Source organism: Patagioenas fasciata, chromosome 16 (genome assembly GCF_037038585.1).
Source record: "Patagioenas fasciata isolate bPatFas1 chromosome 16, bPatFas1.hap1, whole genome shotgun sequence".
NCBI classification, from domain to species: domain Eukaryota; kingdom Metazoa; phylum Chordata; class Aves; order Columbiformes; family Columbidae; genus Patagioenas; species Patagioenas fasciata.
The window spans coordinates 10,915,528-10,943,067 of NC_092535.1; the positions used below are offsets into that span (position 1 = coordinate 10,915,528).

Genomic DNA, 27,540 nt, shown 5'->3' on the forward strand with positions numbered 1-27,540 from the left:
CTAGGTAACTTCTTAATGCATGAATGTGATCTCTGTTCATATAGATACAATGGGATGAAAAATGTTAAGTAATGCATAAACCTTGTTTCTCCAGGATGCAGAACAAGCAAATCACTACAATCCTATTTATAAAATAGTGGTTTACAATGCTAAATAGTAAAGACAAATCCAGCCAAATCTACATTTTGTAGATTTTCAATATCCTTGAAGGAGACCAGTCTGTTCAGTAAGGAAGTACCAAACATCCATGTCCCAGCAGAGCTGCGGAGCACTTGGCGAAAACAAGAGGAATGAATGTAGCAGCAAGGTGGGATTTACCAACCAGGATTGCAGCACTTGCATGTAATAAAGCAAATAGTTACATTAAGCACAATACAGCAATTTATTTAGATGCTTAAATGAAGAATACAAAGGGAAATAAAGATCACAAAATTATACATACTACAACAGTGTGTCATATATTAGATGGTATAAATGAATACAACACCTTGTTGGTGTTAACTAAAGATAAAACTAAATATCCAAAACACAGCACTTTTGTTTCAGCGTGCTGCTTGAACACAATACACTTTTATACAGATCTAAAAGGTGTCAAAATTAGTAGCTGCAAACTTGTTTCTTGCATGTGATTTTTCTTTTTTTAGCTTAAAAGATTTCAGAAAATGGCTCTGAAATACGTTTGTCATCGGTTGTAATGTCAAGGATATTCAGAACAAGAAAATTCTATAATACAATAGAGTCCAGATATATTTTATGTTGCTGGCCTCTGGTTTGAGATTGTACAAGGTTATGTGCAAAAACTAAGTTTGTCAAAATTCATACTATAGCAGTTTCAAGCTTTTGCTAGGTAAACTAGATACAGCATTTATTACACAGCAGGGCAACACTAAAAAAGAGAAACAAATCTATGATGGGTACACAAGAACAATTTCATAAGCTTCACTTGAATAGGTCTAAAAGACTGTACAAATATACATTTCAACTATTCAGAATGATACATGAAAAAAAAAAATCAGTTTCCCCATAGTCTACTATACACGTTGAACTGGTAGCTTGGATGGTTGGCCCTACACTACCATGTGAAAAAGGGTAATGTTTAAAAAGACATCCAACTGAACATGTACAAGAGTGAAATAAATGTTGAAAATGCAGATAAAATAAACCTCTGCTTTTCTCTGTGCATTCTGGAGCCACCAGCTTATCTGTTTTCACATTAAGTTACTGTGCTCAGCCCAGCAGTTATTTCTCAAGCCAGGTTCGCCAAGAGCATCCTCAGACAACCACGGGCAGAGCGGCCACGACCGCCCGCCCTCGCACCAAGACAGTACCAGTCAGTACCAGTCAGCCGCGAAGCTTCGCAGTCACACTGAAATGAAGGTGTCCAGACAGCGGGAGATGGGATCGTGTTCCTGATGCTTCCGAGCCGCGCGGCTCACGCTTGCTGGCTGCTCAGCTCCACCCCGGTTAGGCTGCTGTGCATCGGATCTGCCACGCCGGCAGCCACGCTGTCAAACTGCTCTCCGTCCTCGCTGTCAATTGTGCTGTTCTGCCATTCCATCTGCTGGTTCGACAAGCTCTCCTCCATCTCGGATGCGTTTTTCCATTGCGACTGGTCTTTAGACCAAAACTCTTCTACTTTTCCATAGGAACAATTCTTCCACTTTGACTGTTCTTCATCACTTTCAGATCCACCCCCTTTTGTCTCAACAGTCGGTTTACTGCTACCAGCATCTTCACTTTGGGAGGATTCATCTGTCCACGCTTCTGGTTTTACTTCCAATGCGTTATCCTCAAAATCGGAAACCTGCTGAGAACCAGGCCCACTCTCGGACTGTGAAGCTCCATCCTTCCACTCAACAGCATCATCCTGATCACCTTCGCTATCTGAAACATCTCCCACCAGCTTTGTTGGCTCTTCAGCAGAAAGAATCTCTTCATATTTCGAGCTTTCCTCTGGTTTTTGATCTGGCTTCTCTGGAGACTGTGATGTATTTTCTTCAATGATTTCCTTAGATATGCTGTGCTCTGCGTTCTCCACGATGCTCTCGGAAGAGGTTTTCCCACCAATGTCAGGAACGCACTGACCAAATGGACTACCGCTTTCATTGTACTCCTCTTCTAGATTTTCATAGCTGTCCGAGGAACTTTCATTATCTTTTTCTAAACTTATTTTTTTATCAACAGTCTTACTAACATTGACTCTGGAATTCTTTTCATCATGGTTTTCAAACAACCATTCTGCATCAAAATCCATTTCATGTTTAACCTTGTTTAACTCTTTCATATTGAAACCAAGCAGCACACCAGGTTTGTATTTTTCACAATCTCGAACGCATTTCTTCCTTTTGTTACTAAAATGAGATGCAATATCAGATTTCCATAGCCACAAACTGGCAGCCAGCTTTTCAATCTCTCTCCTAGTGGGATACGGTTGCTTATTAAAATACTTTGTAAGAAAAGTTTTCCTGGCTTCATAGGAATCATCTTCATGACCCTTGGGGTCCAATGCTAGAATGACAGGTTCTTCAGGCCTCTCCTCAAAGGCAGAGGGGGAGTCGTCATCATCCATCTTCCTTTTCTTCATTAGCGAGAATTCCATGTGTTCGTAAGTACGTTTCACGGGCGCTACAGCCGGAGCACCCAGCCGAGACGCTGAAGTACCTTTGTCCTGCCCGTTCTGAGTCTTGCCAACCCCTCTGCAGTGCACGAGGTGCAGCGTGATGGTGGAGGCCGTCATGTTGCTGGTGTACACACCGAGGCAATGGATGCATTTGTAGGTCAGCTTCTTCTCAACCGGATGAACTGTCTGAATTACTTGATGCCTCTCCCGTAGATGATGTGCAAGCGCATCAGAGATGGGTCCTTTTAGGATTGAAAAGCACAAAGGGCAGAGAGTCTTCCCCACGTCTTTTTTGTAGGGAACTGCTGCTTGCGGAGAACTTTTGACAGGTACATCAGACTTCTCCTGGATTTTCGGCTGTGGTTTTGGAGGAACTGGGGGAGTATTCTGAGCATGGTAAGCTACAGATTCAGCAGGAGCATCTCTCAGGTTGTAGGTGGTTACAAGGAGATGTATATTCGTGTGGCTACCCTGCTGCAATGTCAAATCAAAGGTTAGCGTGGAATCAGTCTTAGGTCCCATTTCTTCATCAACATGAACCATTCGCATGTGAGCAGCCATCTTTTCAACATCATTGAAGGTTGAACGGCAATATGGACAAGACAGACCATGTATTAACATATGATTAAGCAATGTATCAGTGGGTAAATAGCGGTTACAGTATAGACATTTACTAGTGAAATTGTGTATTTTCATTATATAGTTAGCTACTGCAGGCACCTTTTCAGCCTTGTGCTCCTTTTCAAAGTGGACACTATACACATTCTCAGGGAACAGCTCATTACAGATAGTACAGATTTTCCACTTCTGTGTGGATGATGTATTGACACTGGAAGGACCCGTAGCAGCTACAGATTTCGAGCCAGACTGACCTAATACTCTTGAAGCTGCCTGCGACTGAGATAATGACGTCTGCTTCAGCTGAGCTGACGAAAGAGAAGATGAGTTGGCAGACTGAAGAGAGAATCTTGCTGAGGCCTGTGACCTCTGCTCCCCTCCAAGAGTGTACGGCCTTCCATTGCCTGAAAACTGTTTCATCGATTGCGATTGCTGTGGAATAGAAACTGCTGCGTTACCGCTTAAGCTGAGCCTTCCCCCTGGCTGGCCAACGTAACTTGGTGGTACCGACTTGACTCCGTAATTGTTTTGTTGTAGGTGAACGTTTGACATCATTCCTGCGGAATTTAATGTAGGCTTTGGTATAGTGAGTCTGTTCATCATCTGTTGTGACGAAAGAGATCGAACGCTTCCAGGGGACAGGGCACCCATCCTCTGCGGGAGTCCCATGGGCTTTTTATCCTGTGGTTTTGGAGTTATTAGCATCAAAGGTTTAGATCTTGGAACCACTACGTTAGTGTGACCTATCATTGCTGTTACCTGATATCCTATACGTTCGTGGTCTTCAATAACATGCTGTACTAAAGCTTCGTATGATTTCGGCATAAAAAGGCATCGTTTGCAGTGGATACTACCCTCCTCTCGGGTACTGGAACTTAACGGAACTGCACCATTGAGTGACTTTTCCCCTCCCTTCGCTATATAAGGAGCAGCAACGTGCTGAAAATGTTCCCTGTAAATGTGCTTTCTAACTATTTCATACAGAGGATCTCGGTAAGTGCACTTCTTACAGTAATAAACAGCTTGTTCTACACTGTCAGCCTGCTTGGGTTTAAGGCTCTCATGTTTGTTTTTATCTTTAAAAGTGCTGATGCCTCCACTCGGTGTATTGGCATTTGGAGCATGAAATATTTTAATGTGCGTTTCCAAAGTCTTTTTGTCCGCATTGAAAGTACAGTAAGGACAATTAAGGAGAATCCTATTTTCAAAGTCTTCGCTATGAACATTCCGGAAGTGGCTTTTGTATGCTGAAAAGAACTTCGAGGAAAATGGACATGCACTGCAGCAAAAGGGCTTTGTCCGATAGTCCTTAAAACAAAGAACACATTGAAAAGCCAATTTTAGAAAAACAACAGACATGATCTTCTCCAAACAACGTTTCTGAAGTCTCACAACCCACTGCAATAGACTTCTAGATTAATTTCTTCTCTCCAATTTTTGATGCAGATCAGAACCTAAAAAGTTTATAATCTGAACACACGCATGATGTGTTAAGTGCCAATTTAGAGGAGGTGCCTCAAGAATTTAAACTTAGCATGCAAGGCTAAATCATCAACATCTTCCTCCACCAGTCTAATGAAGATCAATGGGCAAAACTGCAGAAAAAGCTCTTGGCATATTTGTGAAACGCCCTTTAGTATGAACCACCTTCAGAATGAGACGTGTCAACATAAACCGTTACCAACCTGGTTTTTTGTAAGCGATGGGTCCCACAATCCTACATCTTCCCATGTAGTGTTTTTCAAATAAAAGTCATTAGGTTCAAACTGCTTAAAATCCTGGAGAAGGGGAAGATGGGAAGAGAGCACAGAGAATCAAAACCAAAGAGCAAGTTCTCCCGTAAGCAACTCTTGTGAGGTCCGTGCAGCCCTCTCAGGTCCGGCTGGCAAATGGGACATTGTTAACCCAAGGAACTGTGAGTATTTTACATGTACCTCTTTGGAGGGGACAGGTTGTCTCAACATCAAAAAACACCTGAAGAACTACTTTCACTACTCATCCTCCTAATTAATCCAAGACTGTAATTACATACCTGCCCCATTTTCAAAAGCAGACACAGAGAAAAGTGTTCCTGGGCTAGTGCTAAACATTTAACATCACATAAATGCTTCAGCATAACTCTCATGTTTGGTTGAGTGGTGGGTTTTGTTTTCTTTTGGGGGTGTGTGTGTTTGATTAGTTTGGGCTTTTTCTTACTTTAATTTCACACAGGAATTCAGAACCAAGTTTTCAAAGTTTGACTACATGTACAATGTCCAAGAAGCCCAATTGCTATTAAAAATAATCCTATGAAGTACTTCAGTATTTCATCTTTCGCATAAGACCACAAGCACATAAGGACTCAAAAACAGTATTTCCACTGAAGTGAACACTGAAAGTAACATCATCTCAGGTCAGAATTTTGCCCTTAAAAATTAAGACTTGCTCCACAAATTTTGCACACGGAAAGGACTGGCTATTCTTTCTTTTACACATCTCCTTTAAATGCTCTTTAAAGAGACAGAAACAGCAAAGCTGAAGCAAACAGCTCATAATTTGCTGAGCACTCTAAAGAGTCAAAGCATGTGAATTTCCCTCCTGAACAGTAACTTCTGTCCTGTAAAGCTCTACTTTGGGATGGTAGTTATGGAGTTTGTCCAGAAGAGCAGTACAAATACTCTACCCTTGTAGGAACTAACACAGGTACAGAAGTGATTATTTAGCTTCTCAGAAATGCTTGCAGGTACATTTTAGCTCAAGTCATTAAGTCCTACTTTGTGTAGAACTCAAAAGCAATGCAGGGGTAGCAAATGGAATCCCAGCATCACTCACAGAAACTGATCAGAACAGAGAATACGGTGTGGGAGCAGGATACAGAGGATTCCTTCCAAATTAACAGGAAACATTTAACATGTTGTGAAACAGATTTGAAAAAAAGTCCTACACCAAAGACCTCACAGTGCCACTAACTTTGGAGCATTTTAACTGCATCCCCTGGGAGGTACAATACTTACTTCTATATGCTCTTTACAGTATTCCAAACCAATGTCACTAAGTATTTTTTTCACAGTTTTCCGGGCCTTTCTTAAACTGCCAAGGTTGTTGACAGGGAGTTGGAACATAGTTTCTATTGAGAAAGAAAGTAAGAGAAGAGGTTTAAGTCAAGTGTGTTTTGTCTGATAGTGTTGCACTTTTAATTATTACCAATTTTCTGTCTCATTTTACCCATATAACTCAGTATCAGAGCTGTACCATTAACTAAGAAACTACCACATTTTCTGTCTGATTTGTTCTTAAATGAGGCCATAAAGCCAGATATCGACAAACTTAATAGAGCACTTGAAAACCCAACAAACTGATGTATCAACTATTGCAGGACTAATCAGCTGCATCTGGAAATAACTGGTTTTTAAAGTGTTTGTATTTACACGAAATTTACCCCCTATGCTGAATTACTTAAAAACTCAATTTATCTTTTGTGCATAGATACCCTGAGAGATTTGAAAATCAGTAAGATGAGCTTTGAGGTTTGTGTCAGTCTTGTAATACATTTAATAGTATCTCCTCAGTGGGAAAGACACTTCTTGCATTCAGATGTAGGTAGGAAAAGCAATCAATACTGCTTCCTCCATTTACTGTGTATACGGCTTTAATTAGCTGCCAAGCTGGGTAGCATACATTTTATTAAGATGGGGCTCAAAAGCTTGGGTGGAGCCCTTCAGAGATAGAAATCACTGGAAGAAGTGCGAGATGCCTCAACACCTCTAATTGGAGCTGAGACAACCCTGCTTTTCAGATCCCAAGGCAGAGACAGCTCATTCCAATTAAAGTGGCCATTGATGACCCCGACCATCCAGCTACAACAAAGTCTACAGTTTTAAGATATGTGGATCCTCACATTCAGGCGTCACCACTAAGGTTTCTTCCAAACACTAAGAGCTAGTCTTGCTGCGGGTGTCCGTGTCCTGCTGTCCCTGCTCAGCTGCACAACCACCACCAAGGCTCCTGCGCTTTGAGAAGGGGCAAAACAGCATAAACAGGAAAGTCCCTGAACACCTACAGTTATCTTGGAAGGGAGAAATTGTTGTATTGAAAAAATGAAGCCCACGAAGAGTACATTTACATGTTTCAGGGCAGCATTACAATTAGTTTAGTTACTTCAACAAATAGAACTAAAATCTCCTTGACTAAAACTACCATTTGAAGGTTGCAATTTTGCTTCAATTGTAAAAATGTATAATACAGTTTAAAGTTGAGCCAGGTCCATTTGACATTAAAGACATGAATAGTAATTGAAAATATTTAAGAATGGGGCTGAGGAGCAGCAATACTAATTTTGTGAAGTATCAGTAACAAATTAGTTTAAAAGATGGTAAAAACTCATGGGAAAAATTCTGTTGCCTAAGAATTGCAGCTCCTAACCGGCCCACTGATTAATGCACATGGTTCAGTAAGGTTGTGTCCTATTTGCAATTTCCAAGTAGTAGCATTTTATCTATTTTTGACCTGTAGTTGAAACAGTAAGAGAAGCTTAACGTTTCCAGATGGAAAAAGCATCTCCAGCCTGCAGTTTCTTCTCCTAGGCCAGGCACTATGAAATAGCTTTCAATGTTGAGCCCACTGCCACTTCCTTCATGACTTAAACCAGACCTGACTTGTGTGATAGCACAACTGCATTAATAGGAAAACAAAAAATACCACAGTGCACAGAGTGGACACAGATCACAAGTTGGAAATAAAATATGCTTAACATTCTATTCCCTCTCTTCCCTGAACAGAACTGGAAGTATGGCTCTGAACGCTAAGCTACAATCAAGTAAGACAAGTTAGCTTTCAAGGCACAGCATAGTGGGGTTTTTTGTTGTTTTTAAAGTCAAGAACACCATTTCTAACAAGTTCTTGCTGCTGCAGTTCATCGAGCCAGAGTGAAAAATATGACTGTAGAAAGAAGCTTCTCCTGGCTCCACTGATTCCTTCTCTGTAAGGGCAGCGGGCTGACGCTGCTCTCATTGCAACACTTCACTCACACTTCCTGGGGCGGCTTCACAGCTACCTGTACGCTCCATTTTCTCATGGAAAAATATATGAAGCAGCACAGTCAAATATCTTCAGGATTTGAATGAGTGTTTTCAAGTGAACTTCAAACCAAGGAGGTAACGTCCTGGTAATTTTATTCCACAATAACCCAAGTTCTTAATATCAATTGTAGAAATGTCAGTGTCTGAAAAACACTACATTTGAAACCTTCTAGCAAGCTGTGCTTTTTTCCTTAAAACCAAAGTCCCTGATTAAAGAATTTATTCATTTTGCTTGTGAAGAAACCATTTTTTTTCTCATCACCAAGTGATGTTTGTCTTTAGGCGATAATCACTTGTAAACTGGAAAGTCAGCCACAAGCTGAAAATCACGCTTATTAACAAATAACTTCTTTAGTACAAAACACCGCTTCTTCACTTCTTCACCAAAAAGAATCAAATGCTTTCTCTTAATTACTGTGTCTAATATAACTAGACATGCCAAATATGCCATGAGATATATAAAGCAAGCAAGACTAAGGATAGATCTCTGTTCTGTCTGCACCATCTTGCTTCTGCCCTTTCGCCTGCCTCCCGGTCAGGTCTTAAAGACAAGAAATTACCAGTATCTTCCTCTCCCAACACATCATCATAGAGAATATCATTAGATCTTCACATCTGAAAACTCAAGATCAACCTTAGTTTGCAAATTCTGCTTGATAGCAGAATCCAGCTCACCTAATCTTCACAAAACAACTCCTCCTTAAGCAAATACAGTTAATTGTATTTGGGAAGTTCCTTGCCCATTTAATCATAATTAATGGAGAAGCAGATACAGTCTGATATTATTATGGTTTGTGACTATACAAAATGTCTGGCTGTACCAGTCAAAAAATAATGGTAAAATAAACAGACTGCGGGAGAAGTATTTGGAACCTGCTTTTGCTCTGTATTGATGCAGCACCAAGCGTAAGGGTCTAGGCCACAGCCAGGTACTGATTCCTAGAATAATTCAGCAGGCAAATGTAAGCAGAAAAGACAAGATACAAAAGAGCAGAGTATCGTTACTAAATTAGAAACGCTGCACTTTAGTTTCCATTCCACAGTCACGTTTTGGAGGTGCAAAGACCTGTTTTAACCAAACTTCATGCAGAACTATTTCACTGCTATGGGCAACAGCCACTACGCAAAACATGAACGAAAAGACGAGTTTCCTAGCGAGTGCACGTGTGTTAACAAAGCGGCCTGGATGAAGCACGCTCGGATCTTCATCCAAAAATGTGAAGGGAGGGTGGGAGGGAAAGGTTTGTGAAAAAGCAAGGACTATTTGCAAGGTAAGCAGAGGAACAACAGTTCAGAGACTTGAGTGTGTGCATGGTATTGTGCACTGAACTGCAACACTGTCCTCGGCTTTTAATGGGCTGCAAGAGTCCCGGGAAGGAGGAATTTAATCTCAAGTGCAGTTCTGATATGTGCATCCTATCACCCCAAAATTAGGGCATAAAATCCCAACAAAGACTTGTGAAGTTTGAGAAGTCCACAGGAATCACATCAGTTCACTCAACAGAATGACACTCTGTAATGGGAATGGGCCAGGACACCATATAGGCTGATTGATGTAAATTAATAATTATGTCCAAGTTTTGAGAAGCAACTACAACTGCAGGCCAAAAGAGGCAACAGCATTTGGCTTCATTTGTTTGAAATCAAAGGCTTCCTCAGTGTTTTCAAAGAACTCAGGTTCACAGCTGTAATATGAATAAAAAGGGAGCTCACTTCCAGTTAGCGCTGCTTCTCAGCAAAGGGTTTTCTCACTGCTCAGTTGTCTGACCTCTTTAGTCATCATTGGTAAAAGAAAATGCTACCGGGGGGAAAATGGTGTAACACCTTAAAATGCTCTCAGGAGCACTAGCATGAACAGTATTTGGGAAAAAATATAATTCAAGTGAACAGTAAGGACAAACCCATTACTAGAGAAAATTTCCGCTTAGTTTTAGGAACTTAACAGTGCAAATATCCTAAGCACAGGAAATCAAGACTTTAATTTTTATGGCATGACAAAAAAGCAAAGGTAACAAGGCCTAGCCCAAAGGTTAACCACTGCATAGTCACACACAAGTTTCAACAACCCCCATATTTTTCAACATACTAGAGTTTTTTAAAATAGATTTTAGCATTTAGATAGACTTGCAGTGACTTGTTGCTACTCTTACTAGCGCCTCAAATTCCAGATGGAAACAACTGCAGTGACTATTCTAAAAACTTCCAGAACACACCGTCTGGCACATCCTGCTGCTACGTTACTCAACGTGATTTTTAAACCACTTTTAGTATTTAATAAAAACACACCGTCCTCACTGTATGAGCATCAAGCACTTCAAATTAACATGGCCATGCAGTTCAGCCCTTTAACACGTCAGTTACCAAGGGACTGGAACCACCTAGAAAACTGAGTCAAAAGATGAATTCAAGATAATTAATGGAAAATACAATACTGCATGCCTGGTTTAGAGTTCTATGTTGCAACCATGAACGTTTTCTTTTCCTCAGTGCAAACAGCGCTCCCATCCGAGGGGAGCACTGATCTCATTCACAACACGCGTGTTCACAACTGGAGAGCTACCACCTGACAGGGGGTGCATGCCCAGGACGGGGAGGATAAGGAACACAGGAGGGAAAACCAGCAAAACCCCGCATCGGTCAAACTATCACAGGTGATAAAAAAGAGAAAGCTTCCATCTGTCTTTAGACCCCAAAAGCTATTTCAGTGTAAGTAAAAAGCTTCATTCTCTGGTGTGTCCTTTGTATTTTGGACCTCACCAGAAGAGCTACCTTGCAGCCGCTACCTTTGATAGCATCAGGCAGCAGATGTCAGACTGTTTCAGTTCTGCCAACTCGATCTAGAACAATGAATTAGAGGATCTTCCACCATACAGCTTCAAAGCACCCCCAAGGTAACAATGCTGTTCTAATTCTGGGAAAGATGCATCAGTTTCAGAACAAGACAGCCTTTTCCTCTCAACTAAACTCTTCCACACACATTCCAAATTTGCCTCATCATGTTATTTTCACTTTTGGACAACATTAAAGTGCTTGTTATGCTTGTTTCATGTTTGAACTTTGTTACAGTTCTGACAAGCCACAGGTATAATATCCTTCTAGTGCCACAGGCTAGTTACGAAAATCGTGGGTTTCATCCAGAAATAGTTTTAAGACCTAAAGAAAGAATCTGGAAGAAAATCCTGCTGTGCGAAGGAACCAAGACAACAACAGTCTAGGTATTCTAGAAAACCTACTCAAGGTTTTATCTTCTTTACGCTTAACTGAAAACGACACCAATTCCTTACTATCACTGCCAGTCTGCACCATCAGCAAAGCTTCCATGACCAGCCAGCACAGACCTGCAGCTGACCCTGCACAATTCAGTGAGGAAGAGTCCTGCACTCAACAGGGTTTGCAAAGAGCATCACCGTGAAATGGCAAGTGAAACAAAAACAGTTATGGAATCCCTAAAAGCTATAAAGAAAAGAGCCCTAGTCCGTAGTTCAGCTTACTCAGGCATCTGGGTATCCCAACGCTCCTCACAGTGGCCACTGATTCTTCTGAAGTAGCTGTTCCCCTGCAGGAACAATGGCAGTGGAATACACGAGGCTTTTAAAGCCATCTTTTTTTAAACATACAAGGAAAGTATTATGTCAACATTGCTAATGATACTAGAGGAATAGTTTTAAAGTCACTATCTGGCTATTCCCCTTATTTCCTTTGGGAATTTTATGAACATAGTTGTGAGTTTCTGTGACTTCCCAGAGCTGAGAACAGAAGCAGCAGTCAGTCAAGAAAAGGAAAACTCCAAAATTCCATTTTCCTACCGAATACTGAGTGAAAATTAGGAACAAAGAATAAAAAACTTACAGAAATAAAACCGAGGCTCCTGGAAGTAATTGTTTTTACATGCATTTATCAATTTTGTTGACATACAATTTATTTTACCAGCTGATAACTCCCAGGCCTACAATGAATCCCGACTGGAGCTCAGAGGTACAGAGCTGGTATTTCATTTCGGGAACATTTTCCCCTCACAATGAAATATGTGAAGTTACTCATCACAAGCAACATTCACCCCTCACCCTTGAACATTTTAAGTTTATTTTTTTAGGCTCAATAGAAAGGATCAGCACTAAAAAGAAAAGCTTTATGCGTATTCAGTATGCTGACCATTTTGGTTTTGTTGAGTAACAAAATAACTCTGCCACCTAGGAGTCAGTGGTTTTAGCAGTAACACAGCTCTCCTCTCTGCTGTGTGGCTGTGTCCTGCCAGGCCCCCTCACCAGGGCTGCCCAAACACTTCAGTGGAAGAAAAAAACAGCAGATCTTCAATCCTAAGACAAATATGTGTTAAATACAGAAAACCCAAAAGAGGAATGAGTTTCTCACTTCCAGATCATGAGTTCGTGACTGCTGTTAAGAAGAGTTGCTATGTCACCAAGGATGCGGTGACAGCACCTTCCCCACGCTGTGCATACCAGCCCCAGATGGGAGCAAAGGCCTCTGTCTGCACAGGCACCACCCCTTCTACTCCAAGGGCTCAAATTTCTAAATCCCTTTGGGCTTCTAGCAGATGAGAGTCTGAGTACTCCAATAAATCCATCGCCAGTTCCCTACAACTCATGTTTTAGGGCTACTGCAACAAAAACACATTTTGTAACTCCAGATAAAAAAGTCCTATATAAAATGTAATAAAAATGCAACTTTAGAAGGGGCCTTCATACTGTAAACAGCTACTGTTTGTCAGTTTGTCAGATTGGATGCCAAGGTGTTCCCTGAATTTATCAAGTCAAATGTGATGCTAACTGACTTGATGCCAACACCCGAGGTCTAATGACACAGAATGTGCCTCTCTTGAGCTGACCGCTTCTTAAACAGCATCCTGTGAAATTTACACTTCCGTAAAACTTCTGTTAAATAATCTACCTCAGAATAAACCTGGGGATCCAATTACAACTATCTCTTGGGCACATCATTGAAAAGAATAAAACAAAACATTGGTTTTACCTTCTCTTATGAGCACGTTTGGTTGCCCCTTTCTTTCCTAATGCTCTCATTTGCACATATTATGAACATTGAGAAAACCTGAACTTTTTGGTGATCTGAAACACAGTCTTATCAACTGTACTGCTGAAGAAAGTATGAGGTGTGAGCATGTGTGCAAAACAGGCAATTACATAAGCAACGTGTAAACCCAGCCTTTGCGAACCCATTGTGACTCGTCAAGTTTGCATACATCTATACTTAGATCAATCTTGTCTTATTAAAATAATTAGCACTGCAAGAACTGTAATTCATTAAAGCAGATTTCCTACAAATTTAAAACTAAAAGATACTAACATTTTTTGTTATTTCTGCATGTGTTCTTAGTCTCTCTTCTCCCCTCTCCCCCTCATCATCCCTCTGCTGCTTCGAAAGGTCCATCCTTTCGTTGCTCTTTCCCCCTCTCCTTTCTTTGCTGGTTCTTGGCCTTCTTGGTCCTTACCTCGCTCATTTTCCCTCTTCTCATCTTCCCTGCGCCAATTCATAGCGTCCACATTCTTTCGTCGGTCTCTCTCATCCTGTCTCCACCGCTTCTTGATATCTTTGTCCTTAACTTGCTCATTTTCTCTCCTCTTCTCATCATCCCTGTGCCATTTTATTGTTTCTGCATTTTTCTGCGGCTCCACGCTTCTTTTGAGATAGTCTTGTCGCCTCCTCCTCTTTTTTAACATATCCCTTTCCCTGGCACGAGCCTGCTTTTCTTTCTGGGAAAGAAAAGCTTTACGGGGCATCATGAGCTGCTGCTGTACCTGTAATAATATCGTATCCATGGAATAATATACTATACATGCACTCAGGCACCAACAACTCTCATTTGGAGCTGAAAACTTCAAATACTAAGCCCAGATACTTTACTGCTGCTTCTCTTTCCTTCAGAACCCTCTGCTAGCTCCGTGTTAGAGAATGAGGGGCAAGCTGCTGTGTTCAGCCCCAGGCAGCCCAGATGGCACCTCTGCAGCTGGCACAAAGTCAACCCCAGAAAATCCCGGGCCTAAACCCTGGGGTTTCTGTCCCCTCCTCTGGACAACTCCTCCCACAGAGTTTTTAAGCAGCCCCTTGGCATTGCTGCACCCAACAGGCTGGTAGGGGAGTTGTGAATGAGACTTGAGAATGTTCAAACCTTAGTTTCTTCTACACTGAATGCAACTTAAAAGGTGCTTGTTTATCTTTGCAGTCCTCCACCCAAATTTGGTTGAAAATGGCCAACTTTGTTCTTGGCTGGGAGGGTGGGGAGATAAGGAGACAAAGCACAATCTGAAAACTTGTATAAGCTTTGTTTCCTCTGGAAACCTGGCCAAAACATTTAACTGCAGTTCATGAAGTAAGTCCTGACTCATCTGCTCAAACTTCCTCTCAGTGCGTTATGTCTTGCTACTCACAAAACAAAGAAAGAAGAATGTGACTATTCACATTCCTGAGGAGCACCACTTCTCTTGGGGGGTGTGGTGCTTTGTTTTGAAGAAGTGTCAATGAAGACTACTTTTTAACACATTTTTTCACTTTCTCTGTAGTCATCCAAAACATTCACATCTTTAAATTTACCCGTGTTAAATATCTGCAATTTTGAACCTATAGAAAAGAGACCACAGAAATATTTTATACTATTAATAATATCCTTTAAATATTCTTCTGCACACATTGAGCAACATTTCAGAAATGTCGAACTGCAGTTGTGGCCCAGGTTTGCTTTTTTGGTTTGTTTTTGAATTTTTGTTTAGAAGAGAGTTTTGCAGAGGTCTAATCAAAATGAAAACTGCAGAAAGGACAAAATTACTAGATTAGAACACTTAAGCAAAGCCTAAAACAAAATGAAACAAATGTACTTTTAAAATTTAGCTACCTTATGGAAAGCACTTGTTCCCAGCATGCAATACTCCATCTTTTTCCTACAGAAAAAGCAATGGTTCAAACCCTTATTCTAAAAGCTGTTCCTTTTCCCTACGCCATATACCGCCCCGCACACTTAAACCCGCTGCTCTAGTCCATTGCCCTTGTTCCGTTTGTATCATGACCCCATGGTTTTCATGTTAATAACTCAACCCCAACTTTCTTAATACCAATAACACTAAAAGAGAAGGGCTGCAGCAGAGTGAAACAGCATCATCCAAACAAATGCATGCAGTTTGGTAACAAGTTAGTTATGCTAAAAATGAGACTTCGTTAAAAAATGCAGAATAGCCTTCTACTGGACAGCCTGGTTTTGAGTATTAAATAGTTCTTGATAAGAGTTATTGTTAAAATCAGAAAGCAATGGGAATCAGGATCAACATCGTCAGTGCAACTTGAACACTGGAAATGTTTAACACAGTTCTCAATTCTCTATTGGCTGTGGGACACTACTACATTACTGTTGTTTACTAGAGCAAACTTAACTTATTAACTTTTAAAAAGTACTTTATCTTTATAATTTTATCAGTAACCTTATTCCAATAACAATAGCATGAATAAAATTCAGAGTAAATAATATTTCATGCAAATTATTCTCCCTTCCCTCCCCCCTGCCCACGGCAAGTACTGACATTTTAAATCTGTCATTTAAAAAACACTCTTTTGGGACTAATTGTTATATTTTCTTTCATTTGTGTTGGGTTCTCTTGTTTGTTTTTGGGTTTTTTTCCCCCTTTTGGCTTGATCTTTTCACTCTTAACTACAGCATTCCTCCCTCCCCTCCCTTTATACACATCCCAGCTCAGTCTGACAGACCGATTTATAGACAAATGATAGAAAATATCTTATAAAAAATATTTCAGTTGAATTTCCAAAATGAAACATTTCAATTGAGATTCAAATAAATGTCAGATTCTAAGGAGTAACTTAAAGGGACATCCAACTTAAACTATCTCTCTTTAAACTTTGGTATCACAGGATTTTCCCCAGTTTGTCTCAGCACTTCAGGCAGTCTGGCCATTTCTCTTGTAGTCAGAATCATCTTTCACTTTTGCCTCTGTTGGTTTTAATAAACCAAAAGAGGGGGGAAAATTTAAACCAGGGAACTAATGAATATGCAGCAAAGCTGCCAGACTGATTGAGCTCCAAGTCCCCCACGCCCCCAGTTTCTCTAGAGTCCAAGTTGGTGTTCCTTTAAGTTCCAAAGTTCCAAATGTCAGGAGTAAACAGTCAGAACTATCCTCTCTCAACCTTTTTTTGCCCACACTTCGCCAAATGAAATTCTTAACTCTTAACTCTTCCCAATCTATTTAGTACATATTATGAGGCATTTACCTCCAAAATTAATGGTGCTTGGGCGTCTCAGACTCATTGGACAAGTTTCATGCAAAAGCCTCCAAAAATAATTCTCCTTCCAGAACGCCCACCTCAGCGATTATATTACACCTACTGTGTGAGGCCAAAGCCCGGACATAGAAGAAGGATCATATCCTGCTGTACAAAACAAAGCGTTAAAGACAAGAGATAAGAAATGTAATAAGGGCAATCTTACATTTATAACGTACGTTTCATTGCAAAGGACTCCAAAGCTAATTATAAACCACATTTACAGTACCTTTACTGACACGGAACTACTGTAGAGTGCTCTCCAGCAAGTGCTGCAGGAACTTTTATGGCTTAAACAACAGCTTCCTCTGGGTGATGCTACCTGAGGAGTATTTTTAGTGCTCAGATTTCAGTTAAGTTACCCAATTCAGAAATCCAGCAGGATACAGAGACAAATGCTCCTACCCATGGTTCACATAACCTTTTGAGTCAAGTGGTCAGGACCTCAGTTTCCACCTCATCTGAGCTACTAGAACCCACAGCGTAGCTGCACCCTGCGTAGATGAGGTACCCGGTGAAATACCAACAGCACTTCCTCGCACAGGTCATTTTTCCTAGAAGGTTCCCATACAAACGCAGTCCGACCTTAAATTACAAGACTCTGGGAGATCAAACAGGTACCACGGCTCTCAGCCACAACCCCGGGGACACACATTCATTTGGGAAGTATTCAGATTAAAATGTTCAGTTAAAACACGGCTGTGAAGTAGACTCTTTTGGGTAAGGGCATGTCAATGATCATGCTTCTGTAGGAAGACTGATACCTCTTCAACTCACATCGCCCAGGGACAGAAACTCAGTCTTGAGCAGACTGGAAACATAAGACATAACATGAGTATCACAAAATCTGGAACAACCAAATCTGAAGTGTGTAAAAGCAAAATTTGTTGAGTCATTTATAATTACTTTTCCAAGTAATAAGGGTTTTTACTGTTTAAAATTGTTAGGTTTTAAACTCTGTTGATTATTCAGACCACACATCCACAGCTTAAAGTACAGAATGTTTTTCTTCAGCAAGTATGTTTTCAACAGAAGATACTAACATGTTCAAAGAAATTTTAAAAGACAGAATTCTTAAAATACTTCACATTGAGGAAAAACGGAATATTGCATATGCTTTAACAAAACCACTAGCCATATCTTTAAACAGGTATGGATGATAGATTGCTTTGTTTCATACTGGCTTATTTTCCAACTAGAAAGTAGAATTTGGGCCCCTGTGTCTCTGTCGAGTCCAAATTCACCTCTGTCCCTCTGACTCCTCACTGCAGAGAGCCCATCAGTGACAATTAGCGTATCCGTCTGACGATACAACTAATGAACACCGGGAATTACTTCATCCCATACTGGGCCTCCTGAAGACTGAGTATCATTCCCCTGCACTGTGGTGCTGAGGAGAATCACCAAGCACCTGGCATTTTTCTGACTTTATATAATGCAACGTTATTTTAGCCCTCATTTTGCTCATATTTTAAGTTGAAGAAATTCTTCGTTTATGTGTAACAGTGCAATACAGTAACATATATCAGAGCTGACAGCAGGTGTATGTGCCTGGACACAATGAAACAAGGCCGTTACTTTTTGACACTGTACTTTTTATCTCCCTAGTCCAACTACATTTAAAATAAGATCTACTTTTCATGATCTGCCCAGCTAGCTGCATTGAACAGCATGCTCTAAGAAGCCAGCCACGAAGTAGATTTGCAAAGGCTGTTAGTGCAACATGGAGTGAAATACCTTAAAATACAAGAAAAATAGGCAAGAAAATGAACCTACGGTTCCCACAGCAATAGAAAAGCAGCCTCCTCACGTATGCAGGTTAGATGTCACTATACAGTATGATGGTGTTTAATATTCTGTATTCGCATAATGACAACGGCCTGTCCCCGCAGCAAGGCGGAGGCTGGGACTGCAACCTGACCATTTCAGGAGAGCTGGGCAGGGAAGAATGACAGTCAGGAAGCGGAAAGGTACCAAAGAGCGAGCAAATCGAAAATACCAGGAGCAGAAACATCAGGGAGAACAGAGGAGCTGGAAGAACTGCAAACTACTAAAAACTTCCTTGAAAAGAGTTGCAATTAAGTCTCTCCCCTCCCTGCACTAGGTAAATGAAGAGTCCACTCCCAACACATCTGTCACGCCTTACGTTAAGCATTTTCACTTTCTTCTGTTGGACTCTTCTCTTTCCTCCTTATTTCAGCATGTCTGGCCTAATTTTCAGAGGGCTGTGCACCCACATCTCCTGTGAAGGTAATGAGATTTGCAGTTTAACAGCACATCTGAAACGCCAGACAACTAAGGGCTTATTTTTCAAGGCCGCTATAATCCTAGGATGGAGACTGTTTTGTAACAGCATGCGCTCTATTCTCATGGCAACATTTTAAACAGCGAGCACCTCCTCGGCCTTACTGCTCAACCATCTGTACCACCAAGCTTCTGCCCAGGTAACACGATGGTCTTCAGTGAACTCCTGTCTAAATACCTCTCACCTCACCGGAGAACACCCTGTGTGCAGCTGCCATGGTCAGACGCAGCACGTGAATTCCACCTAAGCCAGCACATCAAGCACAACCCCTGAGCCCTTTGACTCGTGTCTCTAGCCAAGGTCCTTTCACTTGTGTCTATACCCAAAACAGGACTAGGCACATTAGGAAGACAAAGTGAAAAGAAAACCCAAATCAAACCATCTGGAAAAAATTAAGATTATTGAAACTGAAGGAAATTAACAAATGTGGTTTGCCATCCGGCTAAAGGATTGTAAAACTTTCGCAGCACTGTGCACATAAAACCACCCCAACTCCCCCTCACAGTCAAATAGTCTATTTCTTAAAAGTCCCTTTGTCAAAAAAGAATTTTAAAAAATATAAAATTACTTCAGAGATTAAATCAGCTACCTCAAAAAAAGTTTCAAGTTGTGTGTCAAAACAAAAAGGACTCTTTAACACACCACTTCTCTGGACAGCCTGCTTCAGGAGAGCACATAAGTCCATCTAAAATGTGGTACTAAAAAAAAAACCAACCCACCAAACCTGCTTAAAATCTTTTGGAGGAAATTCTTTGGCTAAAAATCTTAACATGCTGTTTTAGTGTTTCTATACAATTTTCAGCAAGGGCTTATGAGAGACTGTTTTATCTCAGGTTTTTTGAAACTTACTGCAGGGCCTCAGCTGGGTGACTCCAACTTCCCGGCAGAGGGAAAACTTGTACGGAAGACAGCTCTAGTGAAAGGAATCAGTACGGCTGATACGGCTTACTCTCCATTCAGTTTTTATTTAAGAGTTAAAAAACCCTCTTCTGCAGTCCAGCAGACAGAGAATCTTCTAAGTCATTCACACACTTCTCATTCTTGCTCGATTTCTGGAATTTTCCACTGGTGCCAGAAGCTCCATCTGGTGGGTGTGTGCGCTAACTGCAAAACTGAGACGTAATTAACTATTTCCTTATCAACTTTTGTTTAGTAGTAAAAGTTCTGCACAGTGTAGTTTCTACGTCCCAAATATAAACCACAAAATGGCCAAATTTCGATTGCTCTGGGAACCACAACTCTTTATTCCTACTCCTGATGATTAATCCGCTACCTTCCGCTCTGCTGGGAACTTCTGTTGGGTTTTCTTATTAGGCTGAACTACGTTAAATGATGCCCTTAGCTAAATTTGAATGCTTTCTAAAGAAGGATCTTTTGAACACGCATGATAAAAAACACATCAATTCTGGCAATCTCTACTGCATTCCGAAAAGCAGTTTTAAATTGCATTCATTCTCTAGGGCATGCTATACTTCAGTGCATAGGAAATTTTAAATTAGAGGCACTAGCAGCTCCAGAAGTGGGCTTGCACACCTACCGCCATCTTAAATAATATCTCTTGTGACTGTTCAAGATCTCCAAAGAGAAACGATTATATGCATCCACACATGTGCCGTGAAATCAATATGTAATATACATACTCAATATGAAAGTCTCGCATGTTTAGGGCTATTTCTTAAAGATTTCGGTTTGAAATGTAATAAACTCTGCACGTCTTGCTGAAATTTGAAATTGAGACTGGAGATCATTGAAGCACAAAGGATGTTATTTGCTTACACCATGATATCCACACTTCACTGATCAGGAAAAAAGGCTGCATGAATATGCTTTACAATTCCAATTGTCATCTAGATCATAGCTAAACATGAACAATCCCAGAATAAAAATTAATTTGGAAATATAAGCATGCTTCATGAATTAGCCGTTACATTTAAATTAAATCAAGAATAATCTTGAAATTTTCAATCCAAAACTCACAGAAACATTTCTGTAATTAAACAAAGCAGCAGAGAAGTCTCTGTGCAAACAAAGCATGTAATAAAAATGCACATAATTTATGATTGGATTACACCGATTGTGAAACTGCAAATGAAAAGGGTAGTCCTGTCGTGTGTGTCGTGCTTTCCTGACATCACCACTGTGTCAGCAGCCAGAGCAGAGCCCTGAGCCCACCGAGCGGGAGCGTTGTGCAGGCAGAGCGGCTCCCTCGCTCCCCAAAGGCAGCAGGGCTGGCAGAGGCAGGAGGCAGCGCGGCCCAGCCCTGCCAGGGGCAGCACAGACACTGAGATTTAAACCAAGGGTGAAACTGCATCCCTCAGTGCCGCCTGCCCAGCAGATGCATCATTTGCAGGCTGGTGTAAGTGGCAGAACAGATCAACGAAACAGAAGAGAGCACACACAGTTTTGGAAGCTCATCCAAACCCCTGCCAATACATGCTTTCTCAGATAGTAGATACATTAGATATTGAAAAGGTCTCGCCAACTGGCTAGCATCTGAGTATTTAAAGTGTAAAAATAGTCTGTGAAGTAGGCTGATGCTAATTGTTTTTCCTTTGCCTTACCACTTCACACACGCTATGCACAAATGCTGGCATTACACGATTGGGTAAAATCTGTAAACAAGAGCTTAAAAAAATCAGTCTTACCACTTCACATTTCTTACCTCTTTCCCTTTCTGTCTAAGCATAGCTCCCAGTGTTCCAGGCCCTGACTACATTCCAGCGTTAATCCACCTCAGCTACTGCTGTCTTCCGTCTGACTCAGGAACCTTCGATATTCAAAAGGCTTCATAGCAGCAGCAGCAGGAATGGGGAAACAAAACAAACAAACAAACAAAAAGATCACAAACTTAAGTTTTACTTTTTTAGGGAAAAAAAAAGGCATTTTAAGACCATTATTTTATATTTCAAGAGACATTTGCCCCCTTACTGTTGCTGCTATGAATCTGCATCACTAACACCTTCTTTGGCCCACCTGCAGCACAAGCAAAGAACTATCAGATCCAGAGTCACATCAGAAATCAGTACACTGAAGAGGTAAAAAGGGGTGAAAGGGATAAAGAATGGCTGAGGTCTGAGGCTGGGAAGAGAGGAGCTGGGGGTAATGAAGAGATATCAAAGAGTGAAGCCAGGCTGGAGTGCATCCCCTTTGCCACATTTCAGTGACTGGATGAGCTGAAGGGCATTACTTGAGTAGACAGGCTGTTTACACAGTTACTTACTTTCTATTTCTTGTAAATTGTTTTAGATACTACTTGGGAAGCAGATTTTAAATGAAACATTTTGCTACATGACTTGCACAGCCAAGAACCTGCAGGTGTGAAGTATTTGGAGTCAACTATACAGGTTTAGGACTCAACAGCCAATATCAGTTTTCATCCAAGTCATCTTTAATGCCACCTTGAGAAACCAGTAAGGATATAAATGGTGGTAGCTGAAAGTGACTCACTGCAGAAAAAAATTGTAATTATTCCACTCTTATTCAAAACCATCAACCATCATACTCATTCAAAAGCACTAATGTGAAATCAGAGCGAGACACTAAATTCAAGCCTCATGTTCGCCTTTCAACACCAGCCAGCTCCAGTGAAGCTCCAAACAACGTACATTTTTCCTTGAGGCACAAGGCCCTCAGGTAGATAAATAAGAGTTACACCCTCTCTAAAAATGTCTTCATTCAAACCTAGAACAAGTATTTGGTTTTTATACCAGGTCTAAGTACTTCCTGAAAGCTCAAAACGAACAGGTCCATTTGGCCAATGCTAGCAGCAGAGCAAGGCGGTTCTTCCCAAAGTGTCAGGTGAGTGAAAACAAACCTTCTACGTATACAGGAGGTACAAGGTTTTTTAAAAACTAAATTAACATACTCAGAAGTTCTTTGTCTTCCAATGCATATGCAGACATTACATTATCCTCAAACCAGTACCTTTTATGCTCATCTCCATAGCTTATACTATTACTAGGAAACATACACTTGTATCAACATATTTATTTATATGACCAGGACTACCTCCACAGTAACAATGACACTGCTACATTTATGTTAATAAAAACACATGCCATATATATATATAAAAAAATATATATATAATCTAAGCCTAGAGCATATCTTAATATAATTAAAAATACTGTAATGCTTGTTTAGATGGGAGGCAAACAGTCAGCTGTTATCTTCTTTAAACAAGCATGTTACAAGCATCTTAAAAAAAAAAAACAGCAAACCCTGCAGCTGAACTAATAATTTTAAAATCATTTAAAAAATCTCCCATCTTTGCCCATGCAGACAGAGCAGATCAATTGACACCTGTGGACCACCCTCCTCAGCTGCAGCCCCACTGCTGCTCAGCACCTCTGCTGGCACCCACGTCCTCCAGACCTCAGACTATGATCCTCATCATATCTGATACTGTTTTGTTCATTCCTCATGTATAAAATTGTGTCTCTCTTAAACTAACTTCAAGTAGTGGAGCAAAGATAACTTCCCCTTTCTGAAAAAGAAAAAACAGCAAAACCACAAAACACCCCAATAAATTTCCTATTGAGCCACTAAGTCTTATTTCCAGCGATTTCAAATACATCAACCTACGAGCGCTGTCTTTGCTCCCACAAAATCATTTGTTCAAATTTCTGCCTTTACATCAATCAAATCAGCTGCCATCTTAATAAAAAGTTATAAAATACACATTTGGACTATACGACTTGTGACTACTGATAAGATTCTGATGTGGTTATCTATTCCAGGAATGCTACTTTAAATGCTAGTATCTACTTTCAATATTTACTATTATTATGGAGTGGTAAAGCTGGGTTGGGAACAATCATCTATTATTCACTCCGCAGTGTGTCAGAAGCACAACTTACCTTCCTCAGAAAACGGGTATGTGCATTCATCTAGAATTTAATAGCTCATTCAGTAACTGCAGAGCTCGGTTTGGTAAGTACCTAATGAATGATACTTTAGACTATTAACGCTTAATTAAAATGCTGTTGTAATATACCACTGTAAGTGACACATACCAATTCTGAAAATGCTAATGGGCATCTTCTGACAACTGGTAACTTCTATCCTACATACACAGAAAAAAAAGGAGGTTATTCATCTCATCCCAAGGAGCACATGCAGCCTTCCTAGATGTTTTACTGGTGCAGCTGATGCTTAACACTGCAGGGCACGAACTTTCCAAACCAGCCAAGAAGTTCCTCTCCTGTGAGGGTTTTTCATTCCTGAGCATGGTGAGCAGAGACTGTTCACCATTGGGCTGTCTCACCTTCCCCATCCCTTGCATATCCAAACATCTCCATCCTAGAAATTAACACAAGTGATCTTGCAAGCTCTTAACGACTTTGAAGCTCTAATAGTTCCACACATTATACTTTCAAGGATAAATAGTAGTAACCTAAAGAGATGCTTTCTAGAAAGCTGTCTGATGGACCATGACTTCAAGTTCAACAGAAAAAAAAAGGGCACCAAAATGTATCATTTTGCAATGATCTCAGAGAGCTGCTGGAGCATCTCATTTCTATTAGATACAAAAAAGTATTTTTAAAAAGTTATTTAAGAAATTATATTAATTTTAGCAATGGCAGCTTACTATAAAAATAGTAGAAAACCATGTAGTTTAGTATTACTTTTGGAGGAGAACAAGTTATTTGTTGCGTATCAAAAAGGACACGTCTACTTTGACAGAAGTGTATTTAAGTATTTGTTGTAATAATTTTCAGGAAATGTAACAGTCATGTTACAACTCACCAGCCTCAAGTGCAAATTAACAACAGTATGTTTCTCTTTTGTTGTCTCTTTTTGACATTTTAAGATTTAAACACACTACAGTAGATGCAGACGTGCTGATATCGAATTACTACCCAACATCTGTAAATATCCATCTAAAAAGGAACCAAGCTTTGGTTTGTTTGTTTATTAAAAGCAAAAATGATAATAACTAAAAAAGCTTTTCTGTTTTTTAAACAGGATGATCCATCTTTCTCACCTAGAAGGATGGCAACTTGTAATTCCTACAGTTACCAGAGTCCCCAAGTAAAAGTTTTTCCAAGTAGCAGAGACCCTGCCAGGGGGAGCAAGACCGGTGGCTGCAGCACATCCCGGCTGGGCGGGAGCAGCTGAGGCTGCTCCACAATACCCTGACAGGTGGGAATGTGTCTCCATCATCTCAGATACACCTTGTACCTCCAAACAGAAACAGAAAATAGAAGTAAAAATAAATAGAAACATAGCTAGTAAAAAAACAAACCCAAAGCTCAAAAAAGGGCATTCCTCTAAAAGGAATGAAAACCTCTTTCACACCTACCAAGTGGCTTAAATACATCCAATAAACAATATCAGAACATCAAAGCGTGCGGTTATCTGGACTCTCGCTATGGCCCCAGACAAAGCGCTCGATGCTTCACCAACGCCTCGCCCCGCAACTTTGTACCGCTGCAGCCGTGCGCTGCGATGTGTGAGAAAAGCCATGCAAGTTCATGGAGCAAACGGCACCACAAGCCACAGCCAAGTTCTGATACAACCGCCAACACCCTCCACTCAACCTGGCAGAACCGCCCTGGATCCTCTCACCGCCCCCCAGCGCCCCCGGCCGGGAGATCCGCTCCGGGACGGCAGGTGGGACGGCAGGAGCGCGGCGGGGCCCGTCCCTCCCGGCGGAGAGGCCGGAGCCGGGGCTGCGGGCGGCGCGTTGCGGTGGCACCGCCGGCCCTTCCCTTCCCCCCCGCCCCCCCCCCCCAGCCCTGCCCGGCGAGGGGAGGGCGCCCCCTACTGCCTCCCTGCCGCACTCGGCTCCGCGCCGCCGACTGGGCTGCGGTGCATTTTGGGTGGGGGCTGGTATTTTTCTTCTACGGCCATAAACCGGGAGCGACAATACGGATCTAACGGGAGGGGGGGGGGCACCGCCAGCATCGCGTACGCCGTGGTACTTGTTTTGGAAATCTCACACACAAACACACACCCCCCGCCCCCGGGCTGCGGGTGCCAAGTGAAAGGGGTGCGTGACAAGGAGGGTGCAGCTCCGGGCTGCGCAGCCAGGCTCTAGGGTTTGGTTTCCCCCGCCTTTGTCTGAGAAACGGGTGTCAGTAACTATAGCCCAGGGTAGGGAAGGGAGGGATGGGTGAGTCAACGTTGCTCCATCCTGCAGTTGGTGCCGGGCTCGGGATCCCGCGGATCGCGCCTTTTCCCGCAGGCAAACACACCTGGGCTGCCCGGGAAAGCTGCGCCCCATTCATCGCGCCGCAGCCAGCGCTGCTCTCCGAGCCGGCTCCAGCAGAGAAGCTTCACCCGGCTGCCCCGGGGAGCCGGACCCATTCACCGACTCACCATCCCGCTCACTTCGCCTCCCGCCATCGCTGGGACGCATCCCGCTGTGGTCCCCCCCTGGCGGGCGGGGGAAGGGAGGCGGCCGGGCCCGGGCAGCAGGGACGGCGGTGGCAGCGCAGGGAACCCGCGGTCCGGCCGGGGCACAACCGGCCTCCCGACGGCGGTCAAGTCTCTTCAACATGTGTGCGGCCGGGGGAGGGGAGCGGGTCCGCCTGCCAACTCCCGCAGCCCCCCGGCTGCAGCGGGCAGGGCCGGGACCCCCGGGCTGGCGGGACGGGGCTGCCGGGGCCGCGGTACCGCCGGGCGGAGGGAGCGCGGCAGAGGGGCGGGCGGGCACTGCCCCGCCGGGTCGGACCGCGGACTCACGCACACACCTACCTGACCGGGGCTCTCCTCAGCAGCAGGGGCGGGCGCTCCCCCGGCACCTCTGGCTGGGGGGTGCGCGGAGCTGCCTCCCTGGCGCCGCCCGGGTCCCTGGGCGGGCGGGCGGAGCGGAGCCGGCGGCGGCGCGGGGGAGACAAAGGGGGCTGGATGGCGGGGGGGCGAGTGTGCGGGGGTGGCCTATGGTGAGCGGGTCCCGGGGGGCGGGGGCGGCGGCTTCACTGGGTTCGGTCCCCGGGGCGGGGGGTGTGGGGCTGCGGGCGGGGGGGTGGGGGCTCCCTGGGCGCCCTGCAGACAATACAGCCGGGTCCCTCCTGCCCAGAACCTGCCCTGGCCAAGATGGCGGCCGAGAAAGAGCGGAAGTGACGCGAGACTCTCATTAGCATACGGGACTCATTGTCCGGCGGGAGGGGAGGGGGCCGCGCCCCGGGGGGGAGGGGGCCCGAGCCCCGGTGGATTCCCGCTGGCCTGGCCCCCATCCCGCCCCGCGGGCCGCGCCCCGCCGGCGCCGGGCGGGCGGGTTACATAACCCCGCCGAGCGGGGGGGCTCTCGCGAGAGGAACGAAGGTAGCGGCGGGCGGCGGGATCTACCCCGGCCCCGCTAGGAGGCGCCGCGCCCTGCGGCTGGGTCCGGAGAGGGAGCTGACGCCGCCCGGTTATCCCTCCGCCGCCCCCAGCCGGGACTACATCCTGTCCTGAGGGGCCTCCGCCGCCGGGGCGGGGGCACGCGCCTGGCGAGCGGCGCGCCCACGTGACCGCGGTGCGCGCACGTGACCGCGCGGCCGGGAGCGCAGGGCCTCGTGCCGCGGGCAGCGGCGGCGCCTCGGGCTGCGCGCGCCCCGCCCCGCCCCGCTCCGCGCGCCCTGGCCCGCGCCCCGCCCCGCCCCGCGCGGCCCCGCGCGCACAGCCCCGCGCGCACACCGGCGCGGTCGCGCGTC

General features: G+C 43.3%; 1 protein-coding gene and 1 long non-coding RNA gene across 13 annotated transcripts in view; one reads left to right on the top strand and one right to left on the bottom strand.

Moving 5' to 3' along the window:
- Positions 1–8,431, top strand: part of LOC136108132 (uncharacterized) — a 44,981-nt gene extending 36,550 nt beyond the window's left edge. The window contains exon 6 of the long non-coding RNA XR_011741578.1: positions 7,996–8,431. This is a non-coding gene — a long non-coding RNA (uncharacterized lncRNA). The remainder of the gene's footprint in view (positions 1–7,995) is intronic.
- On the bottom strand, positions 359–26,738 carry ADNP (activity dependent neuroprotector homeobox). 12 transcript variants are annotated; one of them, XM_065849684.2, is made up of 10 exons: positions 26,600–26,725; positions 21,561–21,682; positions 19,748–20,002; positions 18,740–18,835; positions 16,543–16,701; positions 15,161–15,206; positions 13,763–14,069; positions 6,232–6,344; positions 4,924–5,016; positions 359–4,546 (listed from the first exon to the last, which is right to left on the bottom strand). In XM_065849684.2, the coding sequence occupies exons 6-10, from the start codon at positions 15,197–15,199 to the stop codon at positions 1,433–1,435; spliced, it is 3,666 nt and encodes a 1,221-aa protein (XP_065705756.2). In that variant the 5' UTR covers positions 15,200–15,206; positions 16,543–16,701; positions 18,740–18,835; positions 19,748–20,002; positions 21,561–21,682; positions 26,600–26,725; the 3' UTR covers positions 359–1,432. The 12 variants fall into 12 exon arrangements, with proteins under 12 accessions (XP_065705756.2, XP_071671697.1, XP_065705754.2 ...); XM_071815596.1 differs by having other exon boundaries at positions 16,543–16,698; positions 19,748–20,010; XM_065849682.2 differs by having other exon boundaries at positions 19,748–20,010.
- Positions 26,739–27,540: the final 802 nt, after the last annotated feature.

Bases quoted from the DNA above. Each gene is read 5' to 3' on its own strand.
- ADNP (XM_065849688.2), bottom strand. From the start codon at position 15,199: ATGGAGTATTGCATGCTGGGAACAAGTGCTTTCCATAAG. The intron at 14,070-15,160 runs GTAGCTAAATTT...ATATTATTACAG, and splicing joins GAACAAGTGCTTTCCATAAG to GTACAGCAGCAGCTCATGAT. The intron at 5,017-6,231 runs GTAAGTATTGTA...CCCCTTCTCCAG, and splicing joins ACTGTAAAGAGCATATAGAA to GATTTTAAGCAGTTTGAACC.